The 18,559-nt window shown below is 37.4% G+C and overlaps 1 protein-coding gene across 1 annotated transcript in view; it reads left to right on the top strand.

Annotated features, from left to right (window-relative positions):
* The window catches only part of CEP290 (centrosomal protein 290), a 3,346,332-nt gene that overhangs the window by 2,942,380 nt on the left and 385,393 nt on the right, over window positions 1-18,559 (top strand). Inside the window, exon 45 of the mRNA XM_044087863.1 lies at window positions 18,126-18,212. Within this exon, the coding sequence (XP_043943798.1) occupies window positions 18,126-18,212 (87 nt within the window). The remainder of the gene's footprint in view (window positions 1-18,125; window positions 18,213-18,559) is intronic.

Here is an 18,559-nt window from a genome sequence, read left to right on the forward strand (position 1 = left end):
CGTGTTTGAAATATTTTGTTAAATGCTAAAAATATACCATATATGTACATATTTAAAAGAACTGAGAATATCATTCTAAAAACTGAATGTTCACTGTCAGGACCTGATTTTATAAATCAATAAAATCAATAAAATAATAAAGAATTGAATAATATGTAAATGAAAGTGTGTCGAATATATGCAATAAAAACAGCTCCATCTGTTGGTGAAAGTAAAAAGCATTCGTAGAACATGAATATACTTTTCCAATGTTTCCCTAAGTTGTGATATGGATAACAAAAGTAAAAGCCACAACTGTTCAGTACTAAATCCTTAAAACATATTATGAACTAATTTAATGTTAAAACATTTTTTAAAAACGATAAATAATATAAATAATATAGATGCAAAGTAATAGTTTAAAAATATAAATAGTATTGTGTATTAGTGATATGTATATATTTTATAACTTAGCAGCCCTTAGTTTCAAAACGGGCTTTACAGATACCATGTCATTAAGGCCTGGGGGATGACTGGCATCTAAAACCAGCTGCCAGTACAATTCCCTGTATTCTAAACGGGTCTCCCAAAGACCACCCCTAGGGTCTATGGGTACTACCTCAATAACAAAGAACTTAAAATTAGCTTTCTCACAGGTTAAAGTGTGTCTAAATAAAGCATTATTGTCGTTCTTTTTCCTTATATCATAACCGTGTTCATAAATTCTTTGTTTTAACCGTCTCTCAGTTTTGCCTACATAAAATGAATCACATGAAGCACATAAGGCTAAATATACCACCCCTGAGGTGTTACAGTTTGCAAACCCATTTGTATTAATATATTTCTACTTTTTATGTGAAGGGTCTCCAGGTTCAATATATTACAACAGTAACCACAACTACCACACTTATGTGTCCCTTTCTTGTTGTTGTCATATACATTGTATAAATACTTATGTGCACCCCCTTCCAAAATATTTTTTAAATTACGTCCTTTTTTGTAAATATACTGCAAAGGTCTCTCAAAAATAACTTCTAAATCTGAAATTTTTGCAAATCTAGACCATTCAGTACTTATTGCTTTTTAATTATGTTGGTTTCACCCGTATAAGTCATAGTAAAAGCAGACAAAAATTTTTGCTGTGTGTTAACATGTCCTGAGTTTACAATTTCCGTGTTAGTAGTGGGCAATCTTATGCCTAAAATGGGAGCAAATGTATTGCTCCTACCATCCTTTACTTGTGCATAAATTTCTGTTAACATTTCATTTGGATAACCTCTAGTTTTGAACATATCTATGATTTCACTTTCTTCTTCAAATTCCTTGTCCAAAGAGGTCATTCTACTTGCTCTAACTAGTTGACCTTTAAAGACCCCTCTCTTTTGGTGTGGTGGGTGGGCACTATTAAAATGTAAATAAGAGTTGGAAAAGGTTGATTTTCTGTGTATTCTGGACTTAAATCCATCTGTTGTTCTAACTAAGTTAATGTCTAAATATACCAATTCATTGACGTTAATTTGATGTGTGAACCTCAGAAAGTCAGTAGTTCCAGTAATATATTCAAGGAACTCTACAAATTTAGTTTCTGAGTCATCCCAGAATAAACAAATATCATCCAAGAAGCGCCCATATAGATTCCAACAATTGTAATATTCTGAGGAGAAAACATATTTTTTCTCCCAGTATAACATAACAATGTTGGCATAAGTGGGCGCACAATGTGCCCCCATTGCCACACCCTTTAACTGCTTAAAATATTCACCTTGAAAGAATATAAAATTGTTTTTTAACACAAGGTCCATTAATACAAGACTTGTTCAAAATGTTTTAAAAGGAATAGTGTGAATGTCTGCTAGGAATTCTTCAAACCAAATCAGACCTATATTGTGAGGAATACAAGTGAATAAATCTATCACGTCAAGAGTAATGAAACTTTTTGTGTTGATCAATGAACTGTCAATACATCTTAAAAAGTCCCAGGAGTCTTTTAAAATAGTCTTGTTTTCCAAAATAACTGATTTAAGTTTAGAATCTATGTATTTAGCCAATGGTGCAGTCACTGACCCTTCAGCCGAAACTATTGGTATCAGTGGAGGATCAACTAAATCTTTATGCACCTTTGGAATACCAAAAATTGAAGGGACTTTTGGTTTTTCAACAGTCAAAAAATTGTATGTACTTAAATCAATCAATCCTTCAAAAAGTAAATCATTTAAACACACCTGTATTTTCCTGTAAGCTATGTGTATTTCATTTAATGACACCCTAGCATAAGTTTCTTCATCATTTAGAATATCCAACATTTTACCCTCGTATGTAATATAATCCATGAAAACAGCACCACCACCTTTATCCGGTTTCATTATTCTAATATTCTTGTCATCTCTACAGCCTTGTAAAATTTCCCTTTTTTCTATTGTAAGATTGGGGGTTACTCTACTGTGTTTTAAATGCTCCCTCAGTTCTTTTTCCACTATGGTTTCAAAGTTTTTTAACTGAGGGTGTAAAGGTGGATTAAAAGTGCTTTTTCTGGTTAAAGGGTTTTTTACGTGTCTTTTTTCTTGGGCTGAAAAGAATATTTCCAAAGTTTTTTGTCGAATAAACAACTTAAGGTCAACTAGTAAATTAAAAATATTAGTCTTAACCTTTGGTATGAAAGTGAAACCTTTTGAGAATAAAGCAAAGTGTCCCTTGCTAATCTCAGTATTGGTGTAATTAAAAATATTGAATCCTTGATAAGTACTAATATTACCATTCCTTAGAATTTCATTAGTAGAATTTACTTCCAATAATAATTTTTCATTGTTGTTATTGGGTCCCATACTTTCTGTCTGTGGGGACCATAGTTGTACCTGTAATTCACTGGTTCCTTTCTCTTTAATCTCTCTGAACATCTCGAGGAAGGGTGGTCCAAAGGGACCTGTCTATCTAGGTTTTCCTGGTTGTCTTCGCCCTCCCATCTGTCTGTATAATTGTCGTTGAAAGACATATTCTGGGAATTGCTGTTTTCTTTGTATTCCCTAGGCCTTGGATAATGTATTTGTTTACTATATTCATTAACATCTCTATCTATCTTTTTTAACTTTCTCTCTTGTGTCTTTTTACATCTTGACTCAAAGTTAGCTAACATTTTAATGTATTTGTTTTTTTCTGTTTCTGCCGAGAATAACAAATCATTCACTACTTTGTTGTTCACAGTTTCAACCTGATGAAAAACAACCTCCATTTAAATAGAAGTTTAAAATGTTGACATCCAGTGAAAATACAAAAACAATGGTAGTGCTGAGGGAGAAGGACAATTAAACAATTCATTTCCAACAGGTACAAAAAGACTTTTTAAAAACATTTTAGACTTTAAAATAGACTTTTCTACGAAAGTACATGATACTACTCATGGCGATAATGATTCTTATGCCACGATGTTAAACAAATTGGACATATTACTGCATAAATACAAGAACTGTGAAATGGACAATGCATATTTAAAACATTGTCTAAGTTTAAATATAGTTCCAAAAGGTTTACGGGTATGTAAATACCTGAATAATGTCAAAGAAGGATCTGATTTTCATAAAGATTTATTAAGAGCGTTTGATAGATGTGGTATGGACATTATGAGAGCCATTATACGGAATAATGAGCTCGAAATGGAGGTTGTCTTTCATCAGGTTGAAACTGTGAACAACAAAATAGTGAATGATTTGTTATTTTCGGTTGAAACAGAAAAAAACAAATACATTAATATGTTAGCTAACATTGAGTCAAGATGTAAAAAGACACAAGAGAGAAAGTTAAAAAAGATAGAGATGTTAATGAATATAGTAAACAATTACATTATCCAAGGCCTAGGGAATACAAAGAAAACAACAATTCCCAGAATATGTCTTTCAATGACAATTATATGGACAGATGGGAGGGCGAAGACAACCATGAAAACCTAGATAGACAGGTCCCTTTGGACCACCCTTCCCCGAGACGTTCAGAGAGATTAAAGAGAAAGGAACCAGTGAATTACAGGTACAACTATGGTCCCCACAGACAGAAAGTATGGGACCCAATAACAACAACGAAAAAAGATTATTGGAAGTAAATTCTACTAATGAAATTCTAAGGAATGGTAATATTAGTACTTATCAAGGATTCAATACTTTTAATTACACCAATACTGAGATTAGCAAGGGACACTTTGCTTTATTCTCAAAAGGTTTCACTTTCATACCAAAGGTTAAGACTAATATTTTTAATTTACTAGTTGACCTTAAGTTGTTTATTCGACAAAAAAATTTGGAAATATTCTTTTCAGCCCAAGAAAAAAGACACGTAAAAAACCCTTTGACCAGAAAAAGCACTTTTAATCCACCTTTACACCCTCAGTTACAAAACTTTGAAACCATAGTGGAAAAAGAACTGAGGGAGCATTTAAAACACACTAGAGTAACCCCCAATCTTACAATAGAAAAAAGGGAAATTTTACAAGGCTGTAGAGACAACAAGAATATTAGAATAATGAAACCGGATAATGGTGGTGGTGCTGTTTTCATGGATTATATTACATACGAGGGTAAAATGTTGGATATTCTAGATGATGAAGAAACTTATGCTAGGGTGTTATTAAATGAAATACACATAGCTTACAGGAAAATACAGGTGTGTTTAAATGATTTACTTTTTGAAGGATTTATTGATTTAAGTACATACAATTTTTTGACTGTCGAAAAACCAAAAGTCCCTTCAGTTTTTGGTATTCCAAAGGTGCATAAAGATTTAGTTGATCCTCCACTGAGACCAGTAGTTTCAGCTGAAGGCTCAGTGACTGCACCTTTGGCTAAATACATAGATTCTAAACTTAAATCAGTTATTTTGGAAAACAAGACTATTTTAAAAGACTCCTGGGACTTTTTAAGACGTAGTGACAGTTCATTGATCAACACAAAAAGTTTCATTATTCTTGACGTGATAGATTTATTCATTTGTATTCCTCACAATATAGGTCTGGTTTGGTTTGAAGAATTCCTAGCAGACATTCACACTATTCCTTTTAAAACATGTTGAACATGTCTTGTATTAATGGACCTTGTGTTAAAAAACAATTTTATATTCTTTCAAGGTGAATATTTTAAGCAGTTAAAGGGTGTGGCAATGGGGGCACATTGTGTGCCCACTTATGCCAACATTGTTATGTTATACTGGGAGAAAAAATATGTTTTCTCCTCAAAATATTACAATTGTTGGAATCTATATGGGCGCTTCTTGGATGATATTTGTTTATTCTGGGATGACTCAGAAACTAAATTTGTAGAGTTCCTTGAATATATTACTGGAACTACTGACTTTCTGAGGTCGACACATCAAATTAACGACAATGAATTGGTATATTTAGACATTAATTTAGTTAGAACAACAGATGGATTTAAGTCCAGAATACACAGAAAATCAACCTTTTCCAACTCTTATTTACATTTTCATAGCGCCCTCCCACCACACCAAAAGAGAGGGATTTTTAAAGTTCAACTAGTTAGAACAAGTAGAATGACCTGGACAAGGAATTTGAAGAAGAAAGTGAAATCATTATAGATATGTTCAAAACTAGAGGTTATCCAAATGAAATGTTAACAGAAATTTATGCACAAGTAAAGGATGGTTGGAGCAATACATTTGCTCCCATTTTAGGCATAAGATTGCCCACTACTAACACGGAAATTGTAAACTTAGGACATGTTAACACAGAGCAAAAATTTTTGTCTGCTTTTACTATGACTTATACGGGTGAAACCAATGTAATTAAAAAAGTAATAAGTACTGATTGGTCTAGATTTGCAAAAATTTCAGATTTAGAAGTTATTTTTGAGAGACCTTTGCAGTATATTTATAAAAAAGGACGTAATTTAAAAAATATTTTGGAAGGGGGTGCACATAAGTATTTATACAATGTATATGACAACAACAAGAAAGGGACACATAAGTGTGGTAGTTGTGGTTACTGTTGTAATATATTGAACCTGGAGACCCTTCACATAAAAAGTAGAAAGAAATATATTAATACAAACGGGTTTGCAAACTGTAACACCTCAGGGGTGGTATATTTAGTCTTATGTGCCCCATTTGATTCATTTTATGTAGGCAAAACTGAGAGACGGTTAAAACAAAGAATTTATGAACACGGTTATGATATAAGGAAAAAAAATGACAATACTGCTTTATTTAGACACACTTTAACCTGTGAGAAAGCTAATTTTAAGTTCTTTGTTATTGAGGTAGTACCCATAGACCCTAGGGGTTGTCTTTGGGAGACCTGTTTAGAATATAGGGAATTGTACTGGCAGCTGGTTTTAGATGCCAGTCATCCCCCAGGCCTTAATGACATGGTATCTGTAAAGCCCGTTTTGAAACTAAGGGCTGCTAAATTATAAAATATATACATATCACTAATATACAATACTATTTATATTTTTAAACTATTACTTTGCATCTATATTATTTATATTATTTATTGTTTTTAAAAAAAGTTTTAACATTAAATTAGTTCATAATATGTTTTAAGGATTTAGTACTGAACAGTTATGGCTTTCACTTTTGTTATCCATATCACAACTTAGGGAAACATTGGAAAAGTATATTCATGTTCTAAGAATGCTTTTTACTTTCACCAACAGATGGAGCTGTTTTTATTGCATATATCTGACACACTTTCATTTACATATTATTCAATTCTTTATTATTTTATTGATTTTATTGATTTATAAAATCAGGTCCTGACAGTGAACATTCAGTTTTTAGAATAATATTCTCAATTCTTTTAAATACATACATATATGGTATATTTTTAGCATTTAACAAAATATTTCAAACACGTCACAATTTTAACAAGGTTTTGTTTTTGTATTTTCATTGGATGTCAACCTTTTAAACTTCTATTTAAACAGTCAATTTTGATTGTGGTATTCATCTGATGAAGTGATATGATGAAAACGTTAGGATATTTTATGCTACGTTAATGTTCTTTGGTTTGCAGTGTGATCTATCAGTGTTGGTTCGTGGATTTGCGGAATAAACAATCATCTGGGACTGGCTATCTGGCTTGTACCTTTTTTGGTTTATCAGTGCAGTTTCGGGTACTTGTGACCAACTTGCGTGTTTCGTGTATATATGCAAATTACCCTTTAAAGATATCAGTTGTTTCAGCTAAATGGCAATTCTGAATGTCCATGACTTTTTCTTTTACTTTTAAGTCTATTTATGGACAATTTCAGGCCAATAAAGCCAAATTCCTCTAGCTGTGGACACACATTCTCCCTTCTTATGGCATCATCAGCACAACATAAGAGGAATGTTTGACTTTTGGAAACACAGGGTTGTCGTACCCAACTGATATCCATAAACATTAGGGTGTCTTTACTTATTGTTTTCAGCTTATCAGTACTCCACCAAGATACAGCAAAGATCTTACCTGCCAATCGACCCTAGAATGGATCATAGTATTCCACCCTGCCAATTACCCCTCTTCCGATACACTGTGTAGCTCCCTTAGCGAATATCTACTAGCTTATTCCCTTAGAGCAAACTCCCAATAACTAAGAGTACACACTGTAAAATCAGTTAGGACCTCAGCTAATGTTTGTTAGCATAAATTCAACAGTCTCATACATGAAATAGACTAGACACCCCTACTATACTTTAATAACAACTTCCTTCACATACTTAATACCCCAGCTCCCATTCGTATGAAAAGAATCAAAACGAACTCAGCACCATGGCTCTGTAAGGAATGTAAACACCCGATGAAGCAAAGGGACCTAGCCTAGTCAACCTGGAAACAAAACAAAAATAAACAACATCATGCTAATTTCAAAACACTACATAACAAAGTGACAAAACTAATTAACAGAGATAAAAAGTCATATTATTCCCAGCTTCAACTCCAGCATAAAATCAACCCCAGTAAATTTTGGCACTCCAAATCTTCTCAACTTAACCCTGGAAGAAATGGAGAGTACACCCTATCACCTGATACCCCTTCATCACAAATAGCCGAAAACGTTAACAAGCACTTCATAAAGTCAATTTTGGACTGACTAACAGCCCTAATGCTGAACCCCACCCACCCTTCAACTTATTCAGATGCCAACCCCAGACCATCAGCTATTACTCAGCCTGTTATTTTTAACCCCCCCCCCACTGAACAAAATGTCATACAAGCCCCATTCTCACTTCAGCCCATACCCACTAACACCATTAAGAAACTGCTACAAAAACTAAAACCCTGTTCTACCTCAGCTAATAATCTTCCACCACACTACCTCAAACTGGCTGCTAACTCAGTCGCCTACCCAACCTGTATCCTTAAAAATAGGTCTCACATCACCCCCATCCTCAAAGGAGGCAAACCTTTTGATCAATCCATTTTCCGTCCTGTATCCATCTTGTCACTCATATTCAAATTTTTCGAGAGAGGTATCCATTAGCAGGTAATGCAATATCTATTGTAAAACAACCTTTTAACCAAAACCCAACATGGCTTCTGACCTAACCACAGCACAGCTATAGCCCTATTATCTTTTACAGACACCGTGAACAAGGCCATAGATGCAAGATGATATACAGCCTCAGTATTCCTTGATCTCTCCAAGGCCTTTGACAGGCTTCTCATATAACACAGTAAAATGGTTTCAGAGCTACCTCAAGGATTGTAAACAAGCAGTGAAATGGTCCAATGAACTCTCACCCTTTCTCCACAACCTTACTGGAGTCCTTCAAGGCCCATCCAAGGACCCCTACTCTTTAACATTTTCACAAACAACGTTCAAATTGTCTTTCACCCTGGGACCCTCATTTAATACGCTGATGATTCCACCATAATCTGTACTGCCCAATCACTACCAGAACTACTTTCAAAAACTTAGCAGTTGAATTCTGGCTAAGAAATGCCCGACTTTTTCTTAATCCAAAGAAGACAAAACTAGTACTCTTTCATCCCCAAAACACCTCCCCTGTCACTTATCATTTCAACATCCTTGCATCTGACAACACTGTCATAGAAATAGTGCAAGAAACCAAGCTTCTAGGCATTATCATTGACAACAAACTTTCATTTGACCCCCTTATACAGCAAAATATAAAGAAAACTCATCAAAAACTGGGACTCTTATATAGAAACAAACATTTCTTTACTGCAGCAACCAGAACTACTCTTGCAAAAATATTATTGCTTTCCTCCCTTCTTTATGGTGCCCCTATCCTAACTTACAAATTTCTACCCTAAGCAAGATGGAACAGTGCTACAACAACATTTCAAAGTTAGCCACAAACTCTAAATATCACACAAATCACTGTAAACTGGCTTGAACTCCCCAACCAACTTGCCTTGATTCAGCTATCCACCTTGCACAACCCTATTTTCCAGCCTACTGCCTGCCCTGCACTAGCCAATCTAGTCACACCTTACACACCAAATCGATCCCTATGATCAGAAGACAAAAATCTCTTAGCTATCTCAAAACCCACAAGGAAACCAGGTCACTCTCTGTATTCATACTCTGTCTCTATACTTTCGAATTCACTACCTTTAGCTACCAGGTCTATGCCTGGCCTAATCCATTTCAAAGCCTGTTTAAAACATAATCTCAAAAATACATGGCTGTGCTCCTGCATAAAGCCTGCCTAATGCTCAGGTCTTCCTCTTCTTCCACACTAGCCTCATCATCTTCTTATGTCACATTTCATTCCCTCACAGATTGCAAGATCCTAAGGCTCTTCTAACTCCTTCTCTGTTTCTATACCATATCCTTAAGCTACTTCTCAGGCTGTATTGCTTCTATTCTTCTTAACTCTTTCTCACTATCTGTTTGCATCACTAACTTTTTGACTGCTGTTTTCCTAAGTGAAACTAACATTCTATTGTTCATGTACTATAACAGTCAATGTCACACATTGCACTACCTACGTACTATTTTTTGGACATTATCTACATCATGTATAGTGAGAGTGACTATTACTGTCTATAATGTTTTAACTCTGTAGAATTGTCTAGATGTTTAGTAATATATTGCAACATCTTGGAAGTGGTAAGCACTAGGTAGCCTATCTACCACAAGAGGAGTGGTTTCTGGCCCAGAAATTGTAGTCTATTGGCCATTTGGGCAGTTTTTCTATCTCTTTCAACTTTCTGGTTTAAAGGCCCACATTTTGCGCTTGTTTCCCGCCTTTCCTTTAACTAGTCTAGTCCAGATACTGATTTGCTGTATCCAGGACTGTTTGTAAGCTTCTGAGCTCCCCCAAGCCTTTCTGTGTTGGAGGGAAGCCTTCTAGCTTATCAGTGGGAGTGGTAAGCACCAGGTAACCTATCTACCACAAAAGGAGTGGTTTCTGGCCCAGAAATTGTAGTTTATTGTCTGTTTGGGCAATTTTTCCATCTCTTTCAACTTTGGTTTAAAAACCCGCATTTGCACTTGTTTCCTGTCTTTCCTGTAACTAATTTAGTCCAGGTAGAGATTTGCTGTATCCAGGACTGTTTGTAAGCTTTTGAGCGCTACCAAAAAGTCTGCTCTTCAGTTTTTCCCTTAGATCTGCTAGTTCTCTCCTCTCCTGCACTTTTACTAGCTTATTAGTCTAGCACTTTACCAGATATCTTGTAACAATTATTATAGCACACAAAAGTGCTACCAACACTAAACGTTCTACAAGGCAACAGCTCCAGTACTTATTATTAATGCCCACCCCTCCAGGCATGTCTAAAGGTCAGTTACCTTTGCTTTCTGCTGTTAATCTGACGAGCTTGGGCATCCTGAGGCAATGTAGCAACTGCCTCATGTACACTGACAACCCTCTCCTCTTACCTCCCAACACTCAGACTTGCGAGAGATGCACTTATATGTCCAAAATGGAAGCCACACACTCTCCAGTCAAGACTGGAATAGCTGGCCAAGAGGAGAAGGTCAACACTGGCACCACACTACATGGAACACATAGCCCTCCAGAACACACACACTAGTGCTGCCTTCACATAAAAACACAAACCACACACCCACCTTTGCGGACGCTCTCAATAAAAATCTACCCAAACAGCAGAGACCTCCAAGGCAGAAACGCACTCGACTACCACAGCACAACACTAATCATGAGACACATAACTCTCCTAAACAGTGTGCCACTCAACCAAAGCCCCTAAGGCAAAACTGCATGCCCAACACACTAGTCATAGGTGTCTCGATAGTGAGGCACACTGATGTCCCACTCACTAGGTTGAATAAGGAGAAAGTAATAGCTGCCTGTCAGGTGCCAGGATCCTCCACATAACACACACACTCAGGTCCCTCAACAACAGGTACAAATATGACTCTGTTATTGTACATGTGGGTGTAAATGACCTGAGATGTACCTCCCTGGACTACATGAAAAGAGACATGTTGGCGCTCTTGGATTATATAGCCCAGGCAGGCATGACCCTAGCCCCGAACAGCTACCTACCATCACCCAGAATTATACCACACTACAAGCAGAAAATGATTGATTTCAACAATTGGCTAAGTTTCTGGTGTCATTCTAAGGAGATCCAGTATCTGTCTGCCTGGGATGACATGATTGACAGACCTCGATGCTTTGCCAGTGATGGCCTGCATCTGTCACCCCTGAACTTCCGGATACTGGCCAAGGCTCTTGCCACCCCATAGTGCCTTTTTTAGGTGGCATTCCAAAGACCAAATTACCACCGTAGCAACTACAAACAAATGCAATCTCTGGGTCATGCTGTTCATTGCTAGAAGTCTAAATCTCAAAATGCACTCGCTAGAAGCACTCCTTAAAATGGAGAACATAGACATTTGTGCTCAAACAGAGACCCGGATCAAGGCAGCAGAAAGCACCCCTGCACTACCAGGCTATAACTCATTGCATACCTTTCGGCCCCAGAACTTGGACCAAAGCTCCAAAGGCGGTGGTGTTTCCATATTCATTAAGGATGCGCACACCACCAGACTGGTAGCCCAACATAACGTATCAGAGATACTTCAGGTGCAGCTAACATTGGGTAAGACAGCGATTCAGGTCATTGCCTGCTACAGGTAACCAACCATGTCGCAAAACTCACACTCCACGTTCCTAAGCACCTTGGAGAATATTAGGGTCCAGCCTAACACTCTCATACTGGGCGACTTCATCTACCCCTCCATTAACTGGGAAAACTACTCATGCACCAATACAATTGCCCAACATTTCCTGGAATTCATTAAATCCAATGCCCTGGACCAGCTCATTCTTATCCCCACTAGAGGGGTAGAGGTAGCAACATCCTTGACCTGGTCATTCCTAACGTGGACGACCGTTACTCTACACCAGTAGTCAACTCCTCTCTGGTTAGATACGACCACAAACTAATCACCTTGGAAATTCACATCCCTCCCACCCCCCGCCGCAAAGGTAACCACCATGAAAAACTTCTCCAAGGCTAACTTTGGGCTCCTAAAAACAGAGGTGGCTAACTTCACGGCACCCATGCAAATGGAGAATAGTTGCATGACCGCCGAATCATACGCCAATGCACTGCACAAACACGTACACAAATGCATGGACCTCGCCATACCCAATAGAACCAAGACGCTCTCCTCCAAAAAAAAGGAAGCCAATCTGGTGGTCCCCTGCCTTAAACAAACTCTACAACAGAAGGAGGAAACTGATGTGGAATAAGATGAAGTCCCAAGACTGGAAAAACTCCATTATCAGCATCAACAAAAAGCTCAGATCCCTCATCAAATCCTCTAAAGCTAGCTATGAAAACAGAATTGCAGCAGATAGTAAAGACAACCACAAGGCCTTCTATAGTTATGTAAAGACTTCCCGGCAATACCCAGATTTGCTCTGAGCTACTGTGCAATAATACCTCCTATGCCAGTATACTGGCTGACAGATTCAGTGCCAACTTTACCCCTCTCTCCCCCACCAAAGGACCATTCACAATACCAGTAGATTGCCAGGCACCCAATATTACTACTGCACAGGTTAAAACAGCACTGTCCAAGGCCAAGAATACAGCTTCTATGGGACCTGACAGTATCACTGGCTGTGTTCTACATAAACTACAGAGTGAACTGGCACCACACCTGTGTGCCCTGTTCAATCACAGCCTCACCTCAGGCTTTGTCCTTAACGAATGGTGCACTGCTACAGTCATCCCTGTCCACAAAGGAGGAGCGACTACAGACCCTGGGAACTATCGCCCCATTAGCCTGACAAGTCTGATATGCAAAGCTATGGAATGCATTATCATGGACTTAATAAACAAGGATATAGGGAATCTCCAACCTCTGGATCCCAAACTGTTTGGTTTTGTGAAGGGTAGATCATGCCTGCTCAGCCTGGTCGACTTCTTTGAGTCAGTCACCAGAGCTGTGGATGAAGGCAAGGTGGTTCATATAGTCTACCTTGATCTGGCCAAGGTGTTTGATACTATTCCCCACTCAGGAATCATAGAAAAACTCACTAAGCTAGGCATCAACCCCTATATCACTAGGTGGGTTGCAAACTGGCTCACATATAGAACCCACAGTGTGAAAGTAGATGACTCCAAGTAAGACTGCCAACCTGTCACGAGTGGAGTCCCAGAGGGTTTAGTCCTGGGTCCTCTCCTATTTGGTATCTCCTTCTCAGAATTCCAGGCCAACACGAAGAGATTCTGGATGACAAAGTTCGCAGATGATTGCAAGTTGGTAGCTATTATTAACTCCCCAAGTGATGATGACATCCTACAGAAAGGCCTCACTGAGACCGACGACTGGTGTCAGAACCATGGCCTTAAGCTCAATGCCAAAACATGTGTCGTCATCCCCTTTGGGAAAAACCTGGTTCCCATGAATTACCACATCGATGGTAGTCCACTGAACACAGAAGGAATTATAACAGATCTGGGAACATAGGTTGACAGCAACCTCTCTTTTGACCACCACATTGCCACTGTGGTCGGAAAGTCCTTCTATGTGGCACATTTCATTACTAGGGGTTTGCATCCAAAGAGGTCATTGTCTCCCTGTACTCTTCCCTCATTAGGCCAGGCATCGAGTACAATACCCCATTTGGCTTGTACCTCACTAGACACCTGCAACAACTGGAGAGGCTGCAAAAGTACCTCACAAAGAGGATCCTAGGCCTTAAACTCTTGTCCTAGATGGACAGACTCAAAAAACTCCAACTATTCTCTGTCTCATACCGCCTCCTTTCGGCGATCTCTGCTTGATTTACAAAACCATGTCTGACCCAGCTCTGTTAGAAATGCTACATCTAAAGAAATCCCAATCCCTCTGTACCACACACTCCAGAGACTACAACATCATTACCACAATCAACAGAACAAACTTGGAGGGACAGGTTCATAACCCAGAGACTGGCCATGCTATGGAATAGACTTCCCATACATGTCAAACAACCTCACTGGCCCTCTTCAAGAGAAATCTAGATGAGTGGATGGGAAATAGAAAATTCACCCCAGGGATCATTCCAGTGGCTCTACTCAACAGAGAGAGTGGCAACTAAGGTCAGGTGGCACAATGCCAGGGTAATCCTATGGGCTAGGCTTGTAAAGGCTCCAGGGCCACTAGCCTAGTACACACCTATGAACATAGTTTGTTCTTTCAACTTATTTTTGTATAGTATTTCTAATGTAATTTGTATTGTATTGGATTATACTCTATTTGTATTGTACTGTATGTGGAGCTTTTTTACCCGGGCCTCTGCTAAAAATGGGTTCTGTAGACCCAGTCAGACCACCCTGGTAAACAAATGTCAAATAAAGAAAATTATTTTAGAAAGTCTTTCCAGTTCATTAATGTTTACAGAATATATATTTTAACTCTCCTTCTATTCATAATAGAGTGAGTTCCAGCTATGCTTTATATCTAGTTAAACTTTAGCTTTAAAGCTAGATTCTGTACCACTGAAGTAGATGGAAACTAAAATGAAGTTTTAATTTGCTTAGTCTCTAACCAGTATCTAATATACTTGAATTATTTTGTGGACTTCTTTATTTGAGAGATCCTTGTAAAATATTAACTTCTGCTGCTTACCTACTAGAAATAAAAAGATTTTATATATACGTTCCACACTTTACTCTCAACTACTGAAGGAAAAAAAACATTGTTATAAACCAAGGAAATTTATTTTTTTGTATTCACTTTCTTCTCTCTATTCATAGGGTTCACCACTCAATGTATTACATCTATTGCTGTGATTGTCACGTTCCTGTCACAGCAGTACATGTAGTACATTGAGTGGTGAACTTCATTTCAGTTTCCTTCTGTTTCAGTGGTACAGCATTTAGTTTTAAAGCTAAAGTTTAACTAGATATAAAGCATAGCCGGAACTCAAAGTGTTAAAAATCTTAGGATAATGGAGATGAGGAATCTGTTATCGATGTGAGCAGGGTTGAATTTACACACACTGTACATACTGATGGGCACATGTGCTAGGAATCTATTATGAATATGCAGCAGTGATGAATTTTAGAGTAGAAAAAAGTTATACCGCTATCTGGAGTACAAAGGCCTCATCTCATCCTGCACTAGAGTAGCTGCTACTATTCGAGATCCCATTTCTAAATTAAGACATCTCTCTCCATAATTATTTTATTGTCTTCCTGAAGAGATTTGCTGTTTTTCAGTACTAAAACTTTGTGACTTCATTTGCTTTATTTTTCTATGTAAGTTACAACAGTTGTTCCAGAATTCTTTGATAACTACTTTACATCATCAATATGTCCTTTGCTGTGATGTGAATAATTTGCATCTTTTGTTACCTCATCCTTAGAAATTGATACACCCAAGGAGCTAGAGAATTCAAACTTAGTGGATTTTGCTTCTAGAAACTTTTTAAAGAAACGGTGTCTTCCTGTAATGGAGAGAGCTGCAAGGAAGTTAAAGGACCTTAAAAGCCAATTTAATAACAGTTTATTCTCTTGGCAAATCAGATTGCTGTAGGGATTTGCCTTGTTTGAGGAACATTATCAGAGGAATTTCTGTCTCGGCTATCAGAAGAGAGGGAAACATTAAACTGTCCTATGTATTTTATAACTCCTGAGTATTGGAGACCTGAAGCAGAGCTCATTAATTTTCTTTTTGGAAGTCTACAAACTGCCCCTTTCCATGGGAGCCACAGGCCAGGGTGAATATGTGATTTCCCATCCATTGGTCCAAAGTGCATTTGAATAAGCTTAGGGAAGAGCTCTGCTTCTCCTGAATGGGTAGTCTGTTCCAGTCTTGCAACACATTTCTCAAGCTATATGAAAAAAGAACACAAAAAACAGAGACTAAGGCACAGATCTTAACTCATAACAACACATTATAGAGAAAATTTTAAACAGAACAGTTGGCAAAGCTTTATTAAAGCTTTTTTAAAACCTTGGTTCATTAGAACAAACACATTTAGCAGCTGGAATGAACCAGAGAATGGCCAAGAGAAACATAGGGTATCATGGAAAGGGCAAAGTGCAGTTGCAGCCTCTGAAAGTTAAATCTGATGAACTGAGCTTGTTTTGTACACTAAGTCCTAAATGTTAACAAAGATTAAAATCTTCTTAGTCATATCTCTGGTTTACCAAATATGAAAACATGTAAACTGTGTAGCATAGTTGCATCACTCATAAATACAAGAATGCTGCAAAAAAAAATTAGATAAAATGCACTGTTGATGCAATGGTGGTATCCTCTCAGTGCTAATAAATTGCAACATAGTCAGACATTTAAAACCCCGTGGTCAAGTGGCGTTTGAAAGACATGCGTGAATGGGTGTGCCTTCGTTGAAGGTTGGGCATCAGGCTGGCACCTCGGCACCATAAAAATCGACTGCCAATCATTAGCGGACCGGAGTTCTGCTGTGGCGACCCCTAACCGGGAAAAGCTGAGTTGATGTTTTAATTTATTAGCTATATTCTGTTATATTTTCACTAATTAATTGCTGTGCTTCCATTTGACTTTTTCTAGCATCTGATGAATGCTGCTTCCCTTGTGAAAGCTTGTGGATCTTGTTAGTTTTGCAGTGGTCGGTTAAAATGTGTGTATGCCTTATCTGCTGCCTGTGTAGTAAAATTTCAGTGTGACTTTATACATAAACTGTAAAGTAATACTGAATGTTCTTTGGATAAGTGTGACTTTAGCATTCCATAAAACTATATAGTGTACTTAACATGGTTATCAGTTGCTTATATATAGCTCAATGTTATGTATAATATTTTTATTATTAACTCATACTAATTGCCTATAAAAAAGAATGTAATGTTTAATTTTTCTCCTTGCGGAAACCGAGCAGCCCGCCTTTCCTGGTACTCAAAGGCTAGTAAATTAAGTTAATTAATTAATTACGCAGAGTTTAGACAGAAGCTCTAAAACACTAAATGTGTCACAAAGTCAATATTTTCAAGCACTGCAGTCGCATAAATTATAGCCATTGACAAGCAACTGTACCACTACAAGTACAATCTAAACATACTTATGATAACTCCATCGGAACTTGACCATCACTTAGCCTTTGGTCAGCAGCTCCTTTCAACTCTGCAACCAACAGTAAGACTCTCTCTTTTTCTCTTTCTACCTTTTCACAAGCCAGATTTCCTTATAACTTCATTCTTCAGTCCTATTCTGCTACAGTTACTTTGTGTGTTCATTTCTAATTGCCATTTAATCTCCAGAATATCTTCAAGAATCAAAGTTGCAAATATGCACATAGGCAAACACATTACAAGGTAATCATTGTAAACATGCATCTTTTAGATGCTATTCATGTATACAGTTAATATGGTTAAGTTTACAGTTACCAGTTATAACCAGCAGAAGTATTTTTTGACTTGAGTAAAATCACTGTTTGCATGTGTATTTGTGGTAATGTTACTATACTATTGTGAAGGCACAATGAGTGATTGGTTTTAGTATGCTAACATATATTTACTAAATAGAAGTGTATTTTTGTTTATATTATCTCTGGGTTCAGTACAGAGAAGTATGACATTCAGGATAATTGATATACTTTGGTAAACATATTTTAAAATAAAATAATTAGTTACTTAATTAAATTTTAGTGACATTTTAAGTGGACTTTATAGATTTTTAATTTACAAGTGATCTGTAATGTTTGTGACCATTTCATGTTGTTTTAATGCAATTTGATTTCTTTAGGATCAAGTTGCTGATTTAAAGGAGATGTGTGAACTCTTGAAAAGAGAGAAAGCAGAGCTGGAGAGAAAACTTGGAAATGTTAGGGGGGTAAGTTCCATTTTTAATTTTTATATTTTGTTTCTTGTGGTATTCTTTAGCTGGGTGACTCTTCTTCATGATCCATCTTTCTGGTCTTTTCATGTTAAATGTCTGTGTCCATAGCCAGTGTTAGGCACCCGCCAAACCTGTGACTGCGGGGGGGGCCCCCAAATCTATCATTGCAGGTCAGGGCCCCCACTCGAATGCAGCCATCAAGATTCAGCATTCAGGTATCAAGGTTTCAGCAGTAAAATCTCAGCTAAAAGATTGCAGTTTGTGTTGACATTTTCTCCCCTTGTACTTTCTCTTAACTCAGTGGGTGACATTAGCAAAGGCTCCTATCCACCAGGTCCACT

Source organism: Protopterus annectens, chromosome 11.part0, assembly GCF_019279795.1.
Source record: "Protopterus annectens isolate FY-2018-M chromosome 11.part0, PAN1.0, whole genome shotgun sequence".
NCBI classification, from domain to species: domain Eukaryota; kingdom Metazoa; phylum Chordata; order Ceratodontiformes; family Protopteridae; genus Protopterus; species Protopterus annectens.